General features: G+C 44.3%; 1 protein-coding gene across 1 annotated transcript in view; it reads left to right on the forward strand.

Annotated features, from left to right (window-relative positions):
• Positions 1 to 23,517, forward strand: part of LOC136855761 (hepatoma-derived growth factor-related protein 2-like) — a 203,265-nt gene that overhangs the window by 55,841 nt on the left and 123,907 nt on the right. Inside the window, exons 4-6 of the mRNA XM_067133118.1 lie at positions 10,328 to 10,484; positions 22,520 to 22,523; positions 22,689 to 22,746. Of these exons, the coding sequence (XP_066989219.1) occupies positions 10,328 to 10,484; positions 22,520 to 22,523; positions 22,689 to 22,746 (219 nt within the window). The remainder of the gene's footprint in view (positions 1 to 10,327; positions 10,485 to 22,519; positions 22,524 to 22,688; positions 22,747 to 23,517) is intronic.

Here is a 23,517-nt window from a genome sequence, read left to right on the forward strand (position 1 = left end):
TTCTTGACAGAGAGTCTGCAATCACGTTCCTTACTCCTGCCAGATGCGTGGCGGACAAGTGCCAATGATTTTTCATTGCTAATGAAAAGATTGCTATCATTGCATGATTTATGTGACTTGTTTTGGAACCTCCCCTGTTCAGACAATGAACTATTACTGCACTGTCCAGGACTAATCTGATATGTATGTTCCTGGCTGGGCGTAAGCGTTTTAGAGTCAGGAAAACCGCCATTGCCTCCAGAATATTGATATGGAAGTGACGAAAAAGATTTGACCAGGTTCCTTGAACCTTCCTGTTTTGTGAGTAACCTCCCCATCCGGTGAGAGATGCGTCCGTATGGATGATCAGAGCTGGTGGAGGGAATTGTAGAGGAATTGATTTGGAAAGACTTTAGGCCGTTGTCCAAGGTCGAAGTCTTTTCTTTAAGATTGGAAGTATGAGGGAGACTTTGTCCCTGAATTTGTAATTGGCTCGTCTCCGCCATACTCGATTTATGTCTTTCAGTTTTGCTTTGAGAAGTAGGTCTGTTACTGATGCAAACTGAAGAGAGCCTAAGATTCTTTCTTGAGTGCGACGAGAGGCTCGTTTGCACCTGAGAAACTGTCTCGTTGCTTTGGCTATCTCCTTGCATTTTGCTGGAGGAATTGAAAGTTTGTGGGTGTTTAAATCCCACTGGATACCTAGCCACTGAAATCGGGATGCCGGAATCAGACGAGATTTCTTTGTATTTATATGAAATCCTAGATACTCTAGAAACTGAATGACCTTTCTGGTCGCCTTCCGGCACTCGGTGTCGTTGGGAGCCCAGATTAGCCAGTCGTCTAGATAAGCCACGAGCCTGATGCCTTGAGACCTCAGTTCCTGTACCACAGCTTCTAGTTTGGTGAAGATCCTGGGTGCTATGTTGAGCCCGAAAGGCATTACTCTGAAGGAGTAAGCCTGTTTGCCTAGTCTGAACCCTAGATAGGGAGAGAAGTTTCTCGCTATCGGGACATGATAGTAAGCGTCTGTAAGATCTATAGAGGTGGTGACGGCCCCACGGGGAAGTAAGGTCCGCACCTGAGAGACGGTCAACATGCGGAACTTGTCGCATTGAATATAAGAATTCAGAGTTGATAGGTCCAATATTACTCTTCTTTTGTCTGAGTCTTTCTTTGGCACGCTGAACAAGCGTCCTTGAAATTTTAGATGTCTGACTCTCTTTATTGCCTTCTTTAAAAGAAGGTCTTTTGCATATTCTAACAGATCCGGTGTTGGGGTCTGATAGAATCTGACTGGTGGAGGAGGCCCCTCTATCCAGCTCCACCCTAGACCCTTTGAAACAATACTGTGGGCCCATGGACTGAAAGTCCAATGGTCCCTGTAGAGGCGTAATCTCCCACCTACCTGAGGAGGCTCATTTGTTAGAGGGCTTATTGTCTCTGCCTCCTCTTGAACCTCTGCCTCTAGACTGGAGTCTGGATTCGGTCCTAAATCGAAAACCACCTTGACCTCTAAGGCCCCTAGCCTGGCAGTAGCCTTGAAAGGACCCCTGAGACTCATAGGCGGGGTTGAAGGCTGGAGAGGTTGCATAAGTTGCTGAACCAGCAGGGTGGTGAGTTGGCTGGTTCAGCAAAACATATTGGGGATGTCCCTTGGAGGTGGATGGCTGTGAAATCTGAGTGACTGGAACTGCCTGGACGACTGTCTGGGTCTGGGGTGCCTTGTATGGGTGGTACCTCCTTGTCCTCTTTCTACCTTTAGGCTGAGGGCCCGAAAACTTAGAAGACTTCCTCTTGAAAGGAAGTCCCCAACGAATTCTAAGGTTTTGATTGGCCCTGGAGGCCTCACTGATGACGGAATTAACCGCGTCCTCAGGAAAGAGGTTAATACCTCAGACAGAAGATTTAATGAGCTTATTCGGCTCGTGTCGGATGGTAGCATCAGCCAGCACATGTTTCCGGCAGTTCCGTCTTGCCATCACGAAATCGTATAAGTCACTCTGGAACAAGGCCATGAGTGACTTAGTTAGGATCCTGAACAGAGGTTCGTCCTTGTAGACAGCAGATGTCAACTCCGCCGAGGTGACGGAGTTGATGGACCTGCTGAGACGGCACCTAGCATCATACTCTGCTTTAATCAGAGAATCCGGAATCCTGGGCAATTGCTCGCTGAAAAGATCCGAAGCGCACTCCGGATCCAGCCTACCTACAGTGAGTGTTTCAGGAGCCCCAACCCAGCAATCCAGGTCTCCCGGAAAGAGAAGAGATATAGGGTCCGTCTCACGAAGCTGTGGCATCGGCTTATCCTCTGTTCCGGCCTGAAGGGTCAGTTCTGCAATCTTGGATGTACAAGGGACCACGAACATCGCATACCTCCCCTTGTGTGGAGTCAACTTAGTGTTAGCGCACTCCCAGTCAGAAAGAATTCTGACCCATGCCGACTGCGCTTGATCCCTGGGGAAGATCACCGTCTCCTTGGGGATCTTGTCCTCCCTCACCAGGGCTTCCTCCGATAAACGGGCGTATCCCGGGAAAGGAAAAACAAGATCCGCCGGGAAGAACTCGTAGTCTTCCACAGGGCGGGTGCCACAACCTTCAATGGTTAACTTACCATTCGCAAAGGGGGCATTAAAGGCGAGACGCCAAGGGTTACAATCCTCATAAGCGGGCAACTTCAAGGCATCTGGGATGGAGTAACCTTGCTGCTGTACCGGACTGGAACTAACTAGTCCGGCAAGCGACTCCTCCTGAGTTTTCAGTCTCTCCGCCAAAGACTGGACGTACTTGCCTGATGTCTCAAGACTCGAGGCGAGATCTCGAGACATCGTCTCAAATTGGGAGTTGACCTGTTCAGACAGCTTTTTCATCAGAGCTTCCACGAAGGCCTCAGGGTCAAAATCAGGTTTCTTAGACCTGCTTGCCTTGGATCTCGACCCCTTAGAAGGGGGAGTAGCCTTCTGGGAGGAAGTCGAAGGTTTGGGGGCCAACGACGACCTGGCGGAACTCGGCATGGTTGGGATTTTCGGGGGTTTTGACACTTTAGGTAAAGTCTTCGTCTTCATTAAGGACTTCACCTTGGGGATCACCGACCCCGAACGGGCCCCCAGGGTGGAGCCCTTAGAGAAACCCTGGAAGGATGAAGACGAAGACGCAGGAGAACTAAGAGACGTTGAATTTTTAAATGGCCATCGGTTCGATGTTGAGATTGATGTTTGCCACTTCCTCGGCCACTTCCCCGCACAGTTCTTGATGTTCTTCCGGCGGGACCTGGGTCTCGAGCCTAATCCTGTTGATCAGGGGCTCCGCCACTTCCGGGGCTACTGCTGCAGAGGACCTGGCCATAGGGTAGAGAATGTTGCAAATGTCCTCTGCCAGAACATAGGGGTGTCCCTGACCAACGTTGCGACCGAAGCCGCCGACCCAGATCTTCAAGGTAGCCAGAGATAAGGCTTGACGGGACCGAGGGACTTGCAACCAGATATATAATGTCAATATAAGGAATTGATGAATAGATTCTTTCGTTAAATCAGGTATACTTCGAAGCTGCTTGAAATATTCATGCATGTGTGTCAAAAGGTTAACGTACCGAATCATCAATCACATCTAGATAAAGGGCGTAGCACACATCGCAGCCATCTGGATGCCAGACGAGATGATCGTCCACCTCGACTGCGCAGCCGGCATGTGACCTGCATGCTACGTGGCCACAGGGTTGCTGAAGATAGGCATTACAGCCTGGCTCCTGACAATGAACCACCTGTAAGAGGAATTGATACACGAGTATCAAGGAAATAGCGCCGGAACAGCTTCACGGCTGTGGTAAAAAACTAAACTAATAAAACTTAAAGTAATAATATTCCCCTCACGCCGGAGTTGAGAACTGGGGTTACGGCGGAACGTTCCAATACAATCTGAACAGGTAGGCCAAACCTGAAGCGATCACACCGGAAAGCAATTCCGATGACGCCGGAGCGTCTCGTAAAATAACCACACAGATATCAACAACCGGGGAGGGCTAGTCGCCGGAGCAAATGTTCCGGGACTGATTTCCCAGAACACCACTCACGGAAACTACATAATAATTAACATTGAAAATAGCATTCAGCCCGGCATCTCTACAATTCCGCCATAAACAGAAGGCAACGACGCTCAAGCTATTGTTCCTACTAGGAACTAAACAGCGAGCTAACGATAGCCACCGGAACGGATCCGGATGGTGGAACGGCGGAGAAGCAGGGGCAGAGAAAACATGGCGACTGCAACAGGTCAGGTGCCTAAGCACCTTCCACGAAGCGTCATCTCAACCGAAAGGGGCAAATGAGCGTTGCTCTAAAATGCCCCAAAGGGAGAGCCAGGTAGACCACGTCTGATAAAATGGGAGTGAGAAAAGCACAGGAAGGCGAAATAGATAATAATAATATCTATGGCCTAGCCTAACCTTCCGAAGTAAACACCTTGTCATGGAGGCTAGGACACGCCAGAGAGACGAACGAGAAAGTGGCGCTAGCACCAAACCACACCTTCCGAGATTTGATGAATCAAACTGGTCAGGGAGGACGGGCATGCACCCAAAACTCGAACGAAGGCCACCCAAGAAAACCTACCTTACCTAGGCCTAGAAGCCAGGGTAGGGAGAAAAACTGGGGCCAACTTAGCCTACCTTCCGAGATTCGACAGAGCCAAACTTGTCAGGTAGGCTAACAAAAACACTACCCAAAATCAGACGAAAGGATATTGATACATAATCACATTGAAATGATATAATAACAAAATATTTTTAAAAATGCACCTACACAGAACATGAAGGAAAGGCTAGGCTAGGCCTCACTTTCCACTATTCTAAAATATAATAACAGTCGAGCGCGTCAGAACGAGCGAAAATTGAAACTATCATTATAAAATAGGAGCATAAATAAGAAATCTTCAAACGTCCAAGACGACAGAAGATATGAGAGCATGATGAGGCTGGGGACTACAGCCACGAATGAACACGAAAATGGCGGTGCCGAGCCGACCAGGCGTAAGTAAATAAACGGGACATAATTAGTCCAACCGAGTCCCAAAACAACAAATTTGAATACTCAGCTTAGATGAAGATGCGTCCTGATCCATCGAAGCCATAGCTAAAAACCAGGAAGCCAAAATAAGGCAAAAGGAAGCAAAAATAACACGAGCAAAAACAACGTGTGTGAACGTGGATGCGTGCTATGAAGGGATGGAAGTTCTGGGTAGAAGTAGTAGTAGCGAGCGGAGAAGGACCGCTGTATCGGCACCCCTTAGGTAGAGGGGTTTTGGGAGGGGAGAGATCTATTTGGGGTAAGCATCTGTGGTAGTGGCTTCCACTCGCTCCTAGATGACATACCGACATCCTATAAGGATGATCGCTCCAGAGGTAGTAACTTTGGCATCCTATTAGCTGTATAGCTTTTTTTCTCTGGTATATCTAGCAAATATTTATACCTAGAAATGTGTGCTATATGGGACATTTCACTCGGCGACACAGGTCGATCCCAGAAAATTAAACAGTCATATACCAAAAACACATTCATAAACAACATATCCACACACAATAAACTTAATAGAAAAACAAAAAATTCAATCAAACAAAAATAAAAAGAAAACATCACAACAACAAAAACAGAACAATTAATTCATACAAACGTCTTTCATCATACAAACCCAAACTTAGCCTACCACAAAGTCTCGTAGAGTGATCAAGAGATTGCCAGGGGGCTTTGATGAGTGTTCCTCTCCCATGGAGGGAGTGACTTGAGAGGAACTGGTCTTGGGGGGATCTGAGGGTCCTGTACCCCAGGAAATGAACAATTCCAAGTTGCAGAGGCTTTCAGTAGAGATGATTGGAATGACACATCATTTTATTGATCTAGGGATCCCAGCACTTCAATTGACCTGTCATAGTCTAGTCTTGTTGATGAGGTTTTGGTCCAGATGATTTCTTTGGGTTCCAGGCAAGAGAACTCTCAGTCCAGCCGTTTCATGCAAAGCACTTCCCCCGCCTCTAGCTCACCGAGGAAATATGGTCTCTCAGAGAGACTCACTGCTGTGTCTGGTTTGTCACTAGAGCGTCTCTGTGCACAGGGACTCTCTCTCTCACAGGCTTAAGCAACGACACTGGAATCTACTGCCATGGCAGCATTCCAGTCAGTCTTGTAAATCGATCTTAAGGTCTTGACATTGGCCAGGATCGCTCCTTCTTCAGGCTCCCATACACCCGAGGAGAATGCAGTCCTAAAGAGACTGTTATTGTTGGAGCTAGGATTATTATCTGCCTCCTCCATCAGATGGCAGACCAGTGGGGTTTGGCTCCAAGTTGGCTTTGACACTCAGGAACGGACCGGTTCTGGGGTCCTCACCCCTCTTAGCTAGAAGGAGAGGGAGGTCGCGGTGGACAAACTTTGGGCCAACAAACTTGTTCACCAGGCAGTGGCTAAGACCATAAGGTCTTCGCATGGCACTCTGGCTCGACCCTCAGGTTAGGCTGGCCCTTCCTCTTCAGTTAGAGAAAATCCCAGGCTTTCTCGACCCCTTGTAGAGGCACCCAGGCTTCCTCTACCTTCATAGGGTAAGGCACACAGCTGCGCCCCTTTCATCCCTCCCATTTTAGGGAGGGGACAGGGAAAGTAGGATGGAGAATACTGGAGGTTGGCATTTCTCCCTGCTTGCTGCCGATGGGGGTGGGTGTCTGTGCGCCACTCGGCATGCTTGCAGCAACATGGGGCAGAGGTCTGTGTAGTGAATGCCCATCAGGTAGGGTATTGACTACTCTTCAAGTGTTCATCATCCCTCACCCTCGACCTGGTCCGACTCCAAATGTTCGTTCTCCTCCATGCAGAAGGAACTCTCCCTGTGGGAAAAGGTGAATGCAATACTCTGCAAAGGCAATGTGGAAGTTTTCTACTTCCCCACTGAACTGGTTCGTTCACCACACCTGGTCTCAGATGGAACGGTCCATTCAGTTCTCAGTTCCATCAGAGAGGGCAGGTTCATGCTTTCGTTGAGGGATGTGTATTTTCAATACATTCCCGTCGGTCCTCCTTCTAGTACCTCCTATTTACCCTCGAAGGGGACGGTGTTCTAGTTCAAGGTGCTTTGTTAGACTCTCAACTGGTCCTCAAGTGTTCACTTGGGTGTTCACTTTAATCTCGGCTCGAGCTCGTTTGTACTATGTCTGTGGAAGTACCTGAGCGTTTGGTTGGTCATGGCAAGCTTGTTTTCCAAGGTGCTAGGACAGAGATCAGCTTTTGGAGTTTTTGTCATGACTTGGGTGTAGTGATCAGCTTTGAGAAGTGAGATCTCATGCTCAAGCAGAAGGTAAAATATCTGGGCATGCTGATAGACACAGCAGCGGTGAGGGTCTTTTCTTTGGACTCTCATATCAGCAAGTTCAGAAGTTCCTGTCTTAACAAGAACAGCCCGCTTGGCAGTGGCTTGTTGTTCTGGGTCACCAGTCACCTGTTGTCATTGGAGAAGATGGGCCCTTCAGGGAAGGCTTCACCTCCGCTCCCATTAGTGGAGGATGAGGGAGGATTGGTCTCCGGCAAAGGACCCTCATTTCTCTCTGGTTCTTCCGTCAGGGGAAGTGAGGAGAGATCTAGTTGGTAGTTAGATGACAGGAGCCTCTTTTTAGGGATGCCACTGGGCACTCCTCCCGAGGTGCTTTTGTTTTTTGGACATATCTACTAGGGATGGTGCAGACACCTAGAAGAATTGTTGGTTTCTGGTGTGTGTGTGACCAGAAAGACAGACACCTCCACATCAATGTTCTGGAACTGTAGGTAGCCTTTTAATGCCAGCAAGAGTTTCAGGACCGAGTGATGAGGTACTCCGTGGTGTTGATGAGCGACAGCACTACGTTAATGGTATACGTCAACAAGCCGGGGGGATTGGTGTCCTTCCAGTTGCACGGGTTGGTGGTGCAGATGCATGAGTGGGCGTAACACACTCGATGGAGTTGTCAGCCAAGGCACATTCCTGGTCTTGGAATGTAGTGACAGACAAGCACAGTTGCCAGAGCCTGGTGCTAGGGACAGAGTCCCTACACAGACATTACGGAGAGACTCTTCTAGTTATGGAGGGTCCCAACCGTGATCTCTTTGGAATCTGGTATGACAGGAGGTTATCGGTGCTCTGCTTAATTTCACTGGACTGTGGGTTGTGATGGAGGATGCTATCCAGCACCCAGGGGACATTTTATAGGTTGATGCCTTACCTCCATTTTGTCTGCTTCATCAGGTGATCAGCAGGGCTCTGATCACCTTGAATTTCAGATCAACTCTGGTACCTCCCAGACCTGCTGGCTCAGTTTCAAGGTCTGAAGAGGGATTTCACCACAGCTCAGCCTTCTGTACCAGCTGCACACCAAGAGGTATCACCAGGTGGCAAAAGTGTGTCTTCTGTAAGGGAGAAGGTTGTTTCTCGATACATAGGGAAGGTGTCTTGATACCTGCAGAATCCTCAGTGGCTGTGTACCAAGGGAAATGGGCCACCATCTGTAGTTAGTGTAGGCTGTGGGGTACCTCTCCAGTCAAGAGCTTCTCTTCAACAGGTAGCGGACCTCCTTGTCTTTTGTTGTCAAGAGAAGCTTCTCTCCATTTCAGCCAAAGGCTATAGAGCTGCCCTTGGCCAAGGCCTTCGGTTGAAGGGAATGGATCTCTCATCCTTGTGAGAGATCTTTATGCTTCTGAGAAGTTTTGAATAGTCTTGCCCACTCAGGGAACTCAGGCCCACAAGTGGACTTTGACTCTTGTCTTAAGGAGCCGCCACTGTACGAGCCATTGAGAGAGTCTTCAGACAGAGATCTGATTCTGAGAATGTTTTCCTTGCTTGTCCTGGCACCGGTGAAGAGAGTAGGCTAGCTTCATGGCCTTCGATGTTAAGCACTTAAGGAGAGGGGATTGGTTACTCTCGAGTTGCATGGTGCATCTTGAGCAGGACTCGACACATGGCCTGGAAGTCATTTCTTCCAAGAACACCATTTTATTTTGGCTTTGTTGGGCAAACAAGCAGGCATATAAATCATTGGCTGAGGGTCACAGTGGGGTCCCCCATTTGAAAACACACGAAGTCAGGTAAATTGCTTTTTCCCGTTTGTAAGGAGGCACTTCTTGGGTAGTCATGTACATGGAGGTGCCAGTTGACCATTTGTTTCATGTATTAGAACATTTGACCCATAAATCTTTGGAATCTTTGGTGTTGCTCAGTTAGTTGTGTAGCTACTGAGGCTCCATTTGGACAAATAAGTTTTTATTAAGGCTGTAGGGTGTTGCGTGCAGTGTGAATGGCCTTTCCTGCTGCCTCTCTTTTTGGCTGCAGGCAGCCCTTGGTCATGATTTTGCTGGCCTGGCTTAATGGAAGTGAGTTCAATCCTATCTTAAGGCTGAAGTCTGAAACTGCAACTTCCTTCACCTTTCTGTAGGTCTGGAGGGAGGTAAAGATCTATTTTTATCTGTGAGATAGATAATACTGTAATTGCACTTAACAAGCTTCTTTATATTGTACTGTACTTGAAAATGGTATTAAGAGATTCTAATTCTCCCTAGGGTTGATGTAATATACAAACTAATGAACCTTGGCAGTGGGCTCCCATCAGCCTCTGCTTCGGTATATGCTGGGCTGTATAGGAGATCAAGGATTTATCTTTCCCTTGCTCACATACCTGACTGATAAGCTGAAATTTCTGGGTGGTGACTTCTGTGTGTGGGATTTTTTCACTTTCTAGCGTTGTGTGTATTGCAGGTTTTTGGTAACCTTGCAGTTGAACAGTACCTTTCACCTAATGACTGTCTCCTACATAAAGAAAATCGTTTGTATACGTGCATGAACTTTGGGCAATTTTTATTGGGAATTTCATTTTTCTCATATATTCGAACATTGATCTTATAGTAAATTTGTCATCTCGGACCAGTTCTGCAAAGGGAAAAGTTAGGTATCAGTCAGCTAAGTGCCTGGAACTCCTTCCCACATCTACCATGCTTACCTGTATATACCCTGATAACATTTTCAGGGACATAACCAGCTTGAGTCTTGAGAATTTAACATTTAGATATCCATGAAAAATGCATTCAGAGTATTGTATTGAAAAAATTTTATTTTTTGCTGGGAGACAGTATATAGCGTATAGAATCACTGTTAGCTGTGGGATAGTGTGGTGTTACTATTGGGACTTTTTTACCTGCATTTTTCCACTTGACAGTGCCCAGATTACTGAAGTATGTGGTATGTTTATGGTCTGCTTGATTGATGATTGAGAGTTCATTGGATATATTACAAAATATTTTCCAACAGTGAAATGTTCACAAGTTTAGTGTAGTGTACCTTTCAACAGATTACTCCACCAGAAGTTGCCAATCTTGGCGCATCTGCTCCTAACACACCAAAGACACCACTTCTGAAGCCTGGTAAGAAGTCAGCAAGTAACACTCCAGTTTCAACTTTAAAACCGGCGGACTCAGATGAAGATTCTCTCGTTATAGATGAGTCAGGTAAGTTGAATCATAGCATTTGAAACAAGTTAGGGTTCACTGCCTGCGTGTAGTAATGTTGCGTTGACATACAAAGTGAGAATGAGAAACTAGACTATGTTTTAAGCTGCAATTATCACTCCAAAATTTCATTAGCAGGTTATTTGAAAAGCCTTATATATTCAGGAAATGTTCAGAATATTTGAGGATGTTTCCCAAATGGAAATGAAGGGCATTGTTATTGGAATTTGTTAGGTCGTCAGAAAACATTCCAGATGCCCTATAGCGGACAGACATTTTCTCACTTTGTTGCTTGTTGTGGGAATTTCAAGGTATTAGTTTCCATTTAAGAACCTTAGTAAGAATGGGTTACATTTTTTTCAAAGTGTGTTTATGCAGTGTATTTTGTTACAAATGTGGGGAAAACAGGTAGATAGTGCCTTTTGCATAAATTTTTCAGTTTAAAGTGTGATGGTAGTTGTGAATAAGCATATTTTTTTCAGCTGTGTGGTATTGACTGTTAGGTGAGGAAGGGTATGTAGTTGCACTTGAACACCCTAGAGTTTTTACTTGCCCTTATCCAGACGATGTAATCCCAACTACTTTCCTTGCAGTAGACCTACTGGCTCCTAACTGCAACAGATATAAGCCTATCCATTAAAATTTTAAGGAACTGAAACTTATCACTGGTTCTTAAAACTATGTACTTAGCTCTAAGTACAGACCAGAGTGTAAGGAGGAATATAGCTGATGTACACATTGTTATCACATCTGTGCAAGTAGAATGAAGGAAAAACCAAGGCAGTCATTGCGTAGACAAGAGATAGAGCCAGCCTGTCATGAGTCCCTTATATTCTGTCATTGTGCCAACAAGCACTATTCTGGCCAAGACCAACTATAGGAGAATTCTTTGAGATTGGTGTAAGTCCGTTGAAGATGAACAGCAGCTGTGCTATCAAAACTATGCTTTTTGTGAGCAAGGACCTCTTCACATAAGGAAATCACTCTGAAAATTTCTTGGTTATCATATGAAAAAAATGTGATTGCTCATTTAAGAAACTGAAAAAAGTACTGATAAGGCAGTCAAAGTGGCAATCAGTGAATTATGTATCAATTTATAAAGTCATTCATAAACGTGTTAACACTTTTGAGCTATAATACCATGTGTCTAGAGAAAATATCCAAACCTAATGTTAACTAAAAATCAGTTATCTATTATAATACCATGTGATTTTTGCATAGCCATTAAATATATATGTGTAGTGGGACAGGAGTGGTATTATTCACTTTTTTGATGGTGTGAGTGGAGTGGATCTCTGCATTGAAGTAGTTTTAATACTTTCCATGTCCAGGCAGTTAAGCATAAATGAAGAAGCTATTTACTGAGTTAAGGAATCATGAAAGCTAGGTAAGAGAAGTATATAACAGATAAGAATTTTCAGGTTGTGGAACTTGAAGATATATTTAGTATTGCTTGTGTCAGAAGTGTAAATATAACAAAGATATCATTGAAAATTAAATGGAATGTCGATTAAATATGCTGTCTTGACATCCCCTTCAAGATATATAAAGTTATACAAAAAATATAGTAAAGTAAGTTTTATTGTAACTTAGTTTAAAATATAAAAAGCCCTTGTGAATATTTTTTGCAGTTTAAAATTTAAGATTCATGGTACGATTGTTATCCCTCGTGTAACAGTGTATAAAGGTTTTGACAGTAAAGCTCACGTATAGTTGTTTCAGCGCTACTTTCAGTAGTGATTGTGGAAGCTAGAATATATTTAGATTGCTTGCAGTTAAAAGAAAGAAATAGCATTACAATTTGTATCCACATCATTATATGGTAATAACTTTTTATCAAAATGTCTTTTGTTCATGACACTTACCTGACAGATATATATATAGCTGTATTCTCTGAAAGGGACCGACAGAAATTCAAAAACTTACGGCACACGCAGTTGGGCCAGGTGGTTAGTACCCATTCCCGCCGCTGGGAGGCGGGTATCAGGAACCATTCCCATTTTCTATTCAGATTTTCTCTGTCGCCGGTATTGTCAACACCTGTTGTCAATATCTCCGCCGTTGGATTTCGTAAACTTTTCCACGGAGTATTCTGATTGTCTTTTGGTTTTTTGACTTTGGATTTGTGGATAGGCATACGCTTCTTTGGACTGATTTGATTTTGGTTTTGGCTATTTCTTGAACAAGATGTCTGGTTCTAGTTCTCCTAGTTTCAGGGTGTGTGTTGTGAAGGAGTGTAAGGTGAGGCTACCGAAAGCTTGGTAGACCCTCACACAGTATGCATGAGATGTAGGGGCATGTCTGTATGTTGGATGATCGCTGCAAGGAGTGTGAATCGTTGCCTGATTCTGATTGGAAGGCTTACGATTCTTACGTTCAAGTTAGAGCGTGACCGTGTAAGGAGGTCTTCCTCCAGGAGTGTGTCAGTTGGTGGGAGTCAGGGTATTAATTTATCTCCTGTTAATCCTACTAATGCTTCTCCTTTCCCTGTAGAGTCGCCTTCGAACCCTGTGATTGCGTCTGCGGAAGGTAATGCCCTTGCGCAGATTTTGAGCTCCATTTGTACTTTGGAGTCTAAGGTGTTGGCTATTGAAAATGCAGTGAAGTGTAGTGATCCCCCCAGTGTTGTGGAGGGGGCGTCAGATCGGCCCTATAATGCCTCTAGGCCTGGACCTCTGCCGAACTCCCAGGACTTAGGGAATGGGCATGTCGAAAGCCGCAAGAGGGTTACGGGGACCCCCCACCAATCTGGCGTCCCTTCGGCAGGCCTTGTTGACGTCTCCCAGGCTGCCAAGGATTGTGCTCGCGCACGGGTCCTTAAAGACTGCTTCTCGTCCTCCGAGGCGCCCTCTCCACGTAAGGGGTCGCGTTCTCGGTTGGACTCTCGTCCGTTCAAGAGGAGCTGCGTTGAAGAGGACTCTTCTTCTCCTCTTTCTCGTGCTTTAGAGTCTTCTCCCGACTGGTTGCGTGACTTACCGCCGCAGAAGAGGACCAGGACTTCTTCTGAGGAGGACGTTGCCGAACGTCCCAGCCGCCCCAAGAAGAGAGCTGTCGTCGCCCTTGGTAGAAGGAGGAGGACTTCTCCTTCCCCCTCTTCTTCTCATAAGAGCAGCCCTTCTCCTGAGAGGATTTCCTCTCCTTCGAAGCGTCTTCTCCAGGATATGCAGCGGCAGTTAGCATCCCTTCTCGCTGCTAAGGAGACGGAGCCTCGTAGGCGCCGTAAGGATTTGACGCTGCCAGTTAAGAGATCTAAGAGGTCTCCCTCTCCTGCTCTTCGTTCGTCTCTCTCTCCCTGCGGTTTCGTAGTCGTCCTCATCGTTCGTCGGATCATCGGCTCTCCTTGCCTCGTCGTGACGCGCTGGCTGATCAGGACGCCCCTCTTGCAGCTCGGCTGGCCGCTAGTAAGAGTTCGCGCCAAGACGCTCTTCTTGACACTCTTCTTGCTTCTCATCGCGCTCGTTTTGGCGTTCGGCAGGGCGCTCCCAGGGCGCTTCTCTTCCTTCCCGTCTGGATTCTCTGCACGACTCGTCAGGACTCGTCAAGAAGCTCGTCAGGACACTCGTCAGGACTCGTCAGGACGCTTTCGGCAGCTTGTGAGGCAGGGCGCTCGTCAGGGCGCTCGGCTGCTTGTGAAGCAGGACGCCCGGCAGGGCGCGCTTCTGTGCGAGTTGCTCCAGACTTTTCTTCTGCTTCTTCCCACGAGAAGAGGTCTCTTGGCTGAATTGGACCCAAAGGTCTTAGTCTTCCTCAAGCCCCGGAAGACTCTCCTGTCGCTCCTGTCGAAGAGGGTGGTTTGTCTCAGGAGTCGGACTCTGCAGAGCAGGAGCAGCCCCCTCTGTCATCTTTCTCCGACTACCAGGTTTTGGCTAGTATGCTTAAGGAGCTATTTCCAGATAAATTTCAGCCTTCTGCTCCTCTTTCCCCCCCTTTGCAGTTAGCTTCCTCGAAGGTGAGGAAATCGCCCAGCTTCCTGCAAATGAAGACTTCTCTTGCTACTAGGAAAGCTCTCAAGAGAGTCAACTCTTGGATGGAAGATAGAAAGTCTCAAGGGAAATCTTCCTTCGCTCTACCCCCGTCTAGATTGTGCGGGAAAGCTGGAATGTGGTATGAGACGGGAGAGGAAATTGGCTCAAGGGTTCCTTCTTCCTCTCAAGGCGACTTTGCGAGTCTCGTTGATGCTTCAAGGAGGTCTCTCCTTTCTTCGGCGAAAGTGTCCTGGACTCTTTCTGAAACTGACCACCATCTGAAAGGCCTTTTCAAGTCTATGGAGGTCTTTAACTTTCTGGATTGGTGCTTGGGGGCCTTGGACTTGAGGACTCGTAGTCCAGGTTCTTTCTCTCTGGGGGAGCTGTCCAGTGTACTGTCTTGCATGGACAAGGCCGTCAGAGATGGCACGGATGAACTGGCTTCGCATTTTGGTACAACCCTCCTGAAGAAGAGGGCTTTATACTGCAATTTTGCTGCCAAGTCAGTTTCTCCTGTTCAGAGGGATGAGTTACTTTTTGCCCCTCTGTCTAGCCATCTCTTCCCCCAGCCGCTTGTCAAGGATCTCGTCTCCAGCCTTAAGGAGAAGGCTACTCAGGATCTCCTTGCACAGTCTTCCAGACGTCCTAGTGTCCCTTCCACGTCATCGCAGGGATTACCCTCGAAGAGACAGAAGCCCTTTCGTGGGAAATCTTCCTCCTCTAGACCCTTTTCGCGAGGAAGAGGCCTCTCCAGAGGCGGAGCCCCTTCTTCCCAAAGGGGCAAGAAGTGACTTTCTACACCTCCAGACACCAGTAGGAGCCAGGCTTCTCCTGTTTTCGGAAGCCTGGAAAGTAAGAGGGGCGGATTCCTGGTCCCTCAATGTAATCAAGAAAGGTTACAGGATCCCGTTCCTCGAAAACCCCCCCCTGTCCTCAACTCTCAGAGATCTGTCGCCTTCTTACCGTCCGGAGAAGCAACAGATCCTTTTAGATCTGCTGGAAGAAATGATCGAGAAGAGAGCCATAGAGTGAGTCCTGGATTTGGAGTCTCCAGGTTTTTACAATCGTCTCTTCCTGGTTCCAAAACAGTCAGGGGGGGGTGGAGACCAGTCCTGGATGTCAGCAGACTGAACAATTTTGTCGTCAAAGAAAAGTTCAAAATGGAAACGCCCCAGTCTGTTATCAATGCGCTGCGACCAGGCGATTGGATGGTCTCTCTGGACCTCCAGGACGCTTATTTTCATGTCCCCATTCATCCTCAGTCGAGAACGTTTTTGAGATTGGTCCTGGGGGGACGAGTGTACCAGTTCAGAGCTCTCTGTTTCGGACTGAGTACAGTTCCTATGGTGTTCACAGTCCTGATGAGGAACGTTGCCCGGTGACTTCATCTTGCGGGCATAAGGATCTCGCTCTATCTGGACGACTGGCTCATCCGAGCCGCATCGGAAGAAAGGTGTCTGTAACGACCCAAGTGGGCCGTTATGCAGGTTCTTTAACATACTCAGGATGGGGCTGTCATGACTGACGGCAGATGCAACAAACAAAGGAGGAGAAAACAACAAAAACAATAAAATGAGCTTAATATTAATTTATTTTTACAGGTATTTACAAGTGAGACAGGTCTGGTAAAAAGATAAAACCATAAGTATAAAAAAAAAAAATGCAGCACTAAACAAAAGCAAGTTAAATAAACAAAAAGTAGCTTTAAAAGAAAAAGGCAAAGATAAACAACAGCAGGCAGAAAAAAAATACCAAACATACGTCCTCCATCGGGGCACCAAGACAGCCCTCAGCTGCACAACAGGGACAAGAACCCACCAACCACTTTCCAGAATCACGCTGTCCCAGCGAGGACAGCCTCACGCTGTCATCAAAGATCAAAAAGCAGCTCATCAAACTCAAAACTGCTGAAGCCTTCACACGACTACTCATGGTCACACTCCACCTCTATTTCGCTCCGCCTTGCTCCAATTTGCTGATCAAAACTTCGACCAACATCGACTCCAAAACTGCCTGCTGCTGCTGACTGGGCCCTACCAGATGGAAAGAAAAACGTCAGCTCACCGGGAGAACATCAAAACAAAAAAACTTGAAGGTAAGGAGGCAGCAATCCACAAATGGGAACGGCGGGGAACCAGCAGTTCCGCCAAAACCATCACTTAACGTGACAGTGTCTTGGAAGTCCCTGGGACTTCTTGTGAATTTAGAGAAGTCACATCTGATCCCCTCTCAGTCCATTCTTTATCTGGGGATTCAGATGGATTCAGTGGGATCCTTTCCATCCCAGGAACGTCAGCAGCACTGCTTAGAAAGTCCTGGGAAAGAAACTCGGTGAGGAATGGGAGTCTGCTGGGGACCATTTCCTGGGAAGGAACATCTCAGACCCCTACAGTTCTGGGGACAACTGGAAGGAGTCTCTGGGGAGTCTTTCATCACTAGAGGAGTTTGTTTCCCTAAAGTTGGCAGGAGGTTGCATCTCAGACCCCGACCAGTTGTTTTTCCGGGACAACTGGGAGAACAAGGGGGAGGAAGTGTCAGGCACCTGGAAAGGGGAACAGGTGTCCTGGCACATCAATCTAAAAGAACTGGAAGCGATTTTCTTAGCTCTTCAGTTCTTCGAAGATCAAGTTACAGGCCGGGTAATTCAAGTCAACTCAGACAACACCACGGCCCTGGCGTACCTCAAGAAACAGGGAGGTACTCATTCTCGGTCCCTGTTCTTGATTGCCAAAGAGATCCTGCTGTGGGCACATTCTCGTCGGGTGACAATTCTCACTCGTTTCGTAGCAGGGGTTGAGAATGTACGCGCGGACCTTCTCAGTTGGCAGCATCAGCTTCTTCCAACAGAGTGGACTCTGAACGCGGAAGTGTGTCAGGAGCTTTGGAAGCTTTGATTACGTCCCCTGGTGGACATTTTTGCAACTTCAAGGACCACAAGGCTGCCTCTTTACTGCTCTCCCGTACTCGACCCGGGGGCCCTAGCAGTAGATGCCGTTCTCTGGGACTGGAAGGGTCTAGACCTGTATGCCTTTCCCCCAATCAAGATTCTGGGGGAAGTCATCAGGAAGTTTGTAGCTTCAGAAGGGACGAGAATGACATTAATCGCCCCCTTTTGGCCTTCAGCGGAGCGGTTCACAGAGGTTATGTCTCTCTTGGTGGATTTTCCAAGAACGCTTCCTATGAGAACAGATCTTCTCAAACAACCCCACTTCGAGAGGTACCACAAAAACCTTCCCGCTCTGAGTCTGACTGCATACAGACTATCGAGAAGTTGCTCAGAGCGAGAGGTTTTTCTAAACCAGTGGCTAAGGCGATCGCCAACGCCAGGAGAGCCTCCTCCAGCGCAGTGTACCAGTCAAAGTGGGTCATTTTTAGGAAGTGGTGCAAACTTAAGGGAATTTCCTCTACCACAACCTCTGTGTCCCAGATAGCGGACTTCCTTTTTATTTGAGAAAGGATTTAAAGCTGGCAGTCCCTACCATCAAAGGCTACAGGAGTATGCTGTCAGCGGTCTTTAGGCATAGAGGCCTTGACTTATCGGACAATAAAGACCTTCTTGATCTTCTAAGGTCTTTTGAGACGTCTAAGGTAGCCGCCCCTAAGTTACCTTCGTGGAATTTAGATGTCGTTCTAAAATTCCTGATGTCCAAGAGATTTGAACCTTTGTATTCTGCTTCCTTCAAAGACGTAACCAAGAAAGCTATTTTCCTAACTGCTCTGGCGATGGCGAAGAGAGTTAGTGAACTTCAAGCGATCAGCAAGATTATAGTTTTTAGAGGCCCTGATGCTGTCTGCTCTCTGAGCCCTATGTTTCTTGCCAAGAATGAAAACCCGTCTTCCCCTTGGCCCAGGTCCTTCGAAATTAAGGGCTTGACGGACATCACTGGACAAGAACCGGAGAGAACCCTGTGCCCTGTCAGGGCTCTGAAATTTTACTTACAGAGGACCCAGGATTGTAGAGGTCCTTCTAACAATCTTTGGTGCTCGGTTAAGAGGCCTGATATACCTCTCTCGAAGAATGCCCTGGCGTTCTTTTTACGAAGCACCATCATAGACGCCCATTCCAGTGTGCTAGACGAGGATTTGAGAACTTTGAAGGTCAAGGCTCACAAAGTGAGAGCCATTGCTACCTCAGTGGCTTTCCAGAAAAACCAGTCTCTCAATGACATTCTGGGTGCCACTTTTTGGCGAAGCAATTCTGTCTTCGCTTCTCATTATCTTACGGAAGTAAAAGGCGTCCTATGAGAATTGCTGTGCACTGGGGCCTTACGTTTCCATAAATACGATCTTGGGGGCAGAAAGCGACTCTCATCCTCTCCTTTAGTTTTGTTTTTGTGTGTTTTTTAAATATATTAGATGTGTTGTTTTTTATGGTTGTTGGGTCTCCACCAGTGGTGGTCGTCCCAGTCCTTAGTTTATGTTAATTATTCTTGACGTAACTAGGCTTGGTCAGGTGGTTGTTTAGTTCGTCGCTTGCCCTCACAGTAAGGTCATATGGTCTAGTCACATTGTGGTCTCGCCCCCGTTGACAGATCATCTAGATTTCACCAGCTTTATAGGTCTCTACCTCGCTGGAGTTCTCTAGTAAAGCAGAAGCAGACTTGGGTGACAGTAATCACGAAGTCAGCAATGCTAACAGGTAAGGAACCAAGGCGTCAATCGCCTACATATGTTTGTTTCCTAAATCCTATTCTGTCTCTTCCCACCTCCAGTGGTGGGATTCAACTATATATATATCTGTCAGGTAAGTGTCATGAACAAAATGATATTTTTATGATAAAATAAAGTTTGTTCATACTTACCTGGCAGATATATATAATCATAGTACCCACCCTCCTCCCCTCAGGAGACAGTAGTTCTAGATTCTAGAAAATCTGAATAGAAAATGTGAATGGTTCCTGATACCCGCCTCCCGGCGGCGGGAATGGGTACTAACCACCTGGCCCAACTGCGTGTGCCATAAGTTTTTGAATTTCTGTCGGTCCCTTTCGGAGAATACAGCTATATATATATCTGCCAGGTAAGTATGAACAAACTTTATTTTATCATAAAAATATCATTTTCAAACTTATACACAGATGTATATGAAGAAAAGTTGTCCAGTGGAAAAAATATAATTTGAGTAGGTCTTCTAAGTAGGATTTGAAAATACAGCATTGGGTCTGACAGTGTCATTTGTTGAAGTTATACTTTTCTATATGTCCTGGAAGTAATGACATCACTAAATGCAATCAGATCTTGGTCAGATGATACACTAAGTGTTTTTCCTTTACTTGCCACCAACCACTGGAAAAATTATATAAATTCAAAGAATCAAGAATACCATGATTTAACAGTAAAAGATACATAGAGATTTGATAGAGCTATACAAGTTCATCACGGGTGCTTAATGGTAAGAATTTCAATTAAAGGTATAGTAAGATTTAAGATCTCTAAAATATTGCTGTATAAATTTTATTGAAAATGTGCACTAACTTTTTATTGCACATATCCTCTTCAGTAGGAGATCTTATGTAAATTCTCATATGGTCCTAGGGTGATGTACATTTTGAACAGTGCAGATAATGATGACCTTGTCTTTGGACCCTAACTATATTAACATGTTGACTGCTATGTGCTCCATATATGGTTCACTGGGGACTCTCTGAATGAGCGATGTGTACCCTATGTGGTACACATGCTAAGAATTATATCTTTTTTTCAAGTATCCAAAATTTAATCAAAATGGGCTTTTTTATACCAAAATATTATTGTAATATATTGGAAATTAATTAAATTAAACTAGAACATTAACTAAACACTTTATTTATTACTGAAAATAATCTTCATATGCTGGCAAAAGGGGCATATTTTTTTTTTTAATTCTTTCTTTCTTTCAGTAAAAAAAATAGAAAACATTATCATTAGATCAACAAAAATGCTATCCTTTTAACCCTAGATTATATTTATATAAATTCAGTAGAAAAATAAATCAGTTTGGTAAACATTTTACTTCTGAAAAAAATTAATAGTGGGGTATTATTTTACTTATGGACATTAATTGCTTTCAACATAAAATATAGGTTTTTCCGTTGTATTATGATGTGATTTGCATGATTTTGAGGTTTATTTCCATCGCAAATGAATACTTATCCTTCCCGGCAAATGATATACTGTTATATATCATTTTGCGGTGAAGGATAAGTATTCATTTCATGATGGAAATAATCCTCAAAATCATTCAAATCACATCATAATAACAACAGAAAAACTATATTTTATGTTGAAAGCAATTAATGTCCATAATAAAATAATACCTAATAGTGTCCTTTTTCTTGGTGAAAAATATCCATTTATATTTTGTATGATGAAGGAAATCATGTAGTATTTAGAGTACAAGTATAAAATTAATAATGTTCTTTCTGTTTTGCTTTACATAAGAAAAACAAATTAACTTTTCATTATATTGGGACAATGGGTAATTTGTATATCAGTCTATATATGTATGTGTGTATGTAATGCATGTATATATGTATGTATGTATGTATATATATATATGGACAGACACGTACAGAAAAATGGGCTACTGTATACAGCTGGGCAGATACAGTATATGAATAAGAACTGCAGAAGACCTAAATAATTTACTTGTATATAAATACTTTTATTTATGCAAAATACAAACTTATATTGCCAAAAATACAGCCTGTATATATGTTTCCTAATGTGTGTCTGTCTGTAACATGTATGTGCATCTTATATGTATTATATTCATATGTATGTTTATATATATTCCTATATGCACATGTGTGTGTACTACAAATTTCATGTACACATGAAAACATACAAAGTTATTTATATATATATATATATATATATATATATATATATATATATATATATATATATATATATATATATGTGTGTGCATGTACATACATATATATATATATATATATATATATATATATATATATATATTATATATATATTTTTATGATATATATATATATAAGTGTGTGTGTGTGTGTGTGTGTGTGTGTGTGTGCATGTACATACATGTGTGTGTGTGTGCACATGTGTCTGCAAAACACCAAATGACTAATAAATCTGTTATAAAATAACAATATATTGAAATTCTACACATTTTCAGTTGACCACGCTTTTACACTGGTACATTTCGGTTTCGCTTATAGTAACGTCAATGTGCAGTCATTCAGGGGGCGATTGTGTGTTTTTAGAGTCACACTGAGTATGAGATTCCAGTGTCCAACTGGATGAACTACAGTCTTGTTTTGCAATTAATTCCTTTATTGGTTAGATCAGTCTGTAAAATTAAAGCGAGTGTTTATAAGCACCATAACTGCACATCCAAAGTGCATTGACCATATTTGGCACAACAACGTTTTTAACCATTTTTGCAGAACTGTCTCTAAAATAGTTTTATATCTGCATTCCGACATGAGCCAAATATGACAGATTCACCTATTATGTCCATATTAGGTACACAACGCCTGTAATTAAGTTTTTTGTTATGTCAGGCGTGGGTGGTTTAGTTTTGTACCACATCAAAAGTCACTGCTTTTTACACTGGCTGAGCATTTTTCTGATTTACTGTTTAGGGATAACACCATAACAACTCTCACACTTCAATAGCTAGCTGGTTACTGATTTTATGAGGGTTTAAAGAGAAGGCCCATTGGGCTGAAAAATTTCAGATGGGCTTTCTCTTTTGCCAAGTCCGTCAGTTCAACGTGTTAATAAGCATGAAAGTTGATTCAATAATTACCCAGTGTCCAACAGACCATAAGATGAACTGCAGTCTTGTTTTGTAATTAGCCATCTCACTTTATTGGTTATTGTTTTTAAATAACTATTTTGCACTGAGAAATACAAAAATTTCCATATAATTTTCATGAAAAACTATTAAAGAAAGTGTTTATAAGATAGGTATATGTTTCTTAAGGCACAGTAATATTTAAAATGCATTGTACCATGAATGGTCAAACATTAAAAATGCCTACATCCTTCAACATTTTCATGTTTTTAACTCTTTATTTAATTTTTGATAATGATGTCTGTATTTTACAGAGAGGTGGGAAAAATTTAAAATGAAGTTTTTTTTTTTATATCTGCATTCCACAGAGAGAGTGGAAAAAAATTTAAGAAAAGCACATTTTAAAAAAAGATTGAGTCAGATTCAACACCAGAATGTTGACTAAAGATGATGTGCTTTGCAGTGCAATGAATAATGATGAAGATTTGACTACACAAAAGCAGCATCTGCAAGGGAAGTTCCGAAAGAGAATTCAAAGCAGGTAAGGTTTTTCTCTAGTCAAGTTCATCAAGAGATTTGGTGGGTGGTTTAGTTTTTGGCGCTCATTGCTAATCAACTTTTCAAGTACTGCTTAATTTTTCTGATTCCAAGTACTGCTTAATTTTTCTGATTGAAAGAACTGTTTAGCGAGTAAGTCCCCAGAATGTACCCCATCATTTCTTCACTTCATCAGTTAAAAGATCAGAAAGCTACCGAAAGTGGTACTGTTGTCTTGGAAGGCTTGATAGGAACTGAAAAATTTAAGATGGGTTTTCTCTTTTTGAAGTGGCAATCGTGAATTTACGCCAATATTCTTTTAGCGTAAATTCACTGTCACTGTCCATTGCAGTTACAAGGTGCTGGAGGGAGTTCCCGGTATAGAGTCCCTTGAAGGCACAGATCACGCCCTGGTCCATAGACTGGAGGGGAGAGGTGGTGTTGGGAGGGAGGAACTCAAACTGGACTCCCTTATAAGAAAGATCGAGAGGGTGGCCACCAGCATTATCCATAATCAGCAACACCTTGAACTCCATGGCCAAGTTGTTCAGGTATTGCCTAACTTGAGGGATGAAGCTCTGATGGAACCAGTACTCTGTGAGGACTTTGGTGATCCAGGCCTTAGGGTTATGCATCCAGAACACAGGAAGCAATGCCTTGTTCTTATTCTTGAGGGCCCTGGGGTTTGCAGCCTTGTAAATGAGGCCTGGTTTCAGCATGAAACCAGCTGCATTCCCACACATGATGAGGGTAACCCTATCCTTCTGGGCCTTGA

The sequence above is a fragment of the Macrobrachium rosenbergii genome, chromosome 33 (assembly GCF_040412425.1).
Source record: "Macrobrachium rosenbergii isolate ZJJX-2024 chromosome 33, ASM4041242v1, whole genome shotgun sequence".
Taxonomy (NCBI): domain Eukaryota; kingdom Metazoa; phylum Arthropoda; class Malacostraca; order Decapoda; family Palaemonidae; genus Macrobrachium; species Macrobrachium rosenbergii.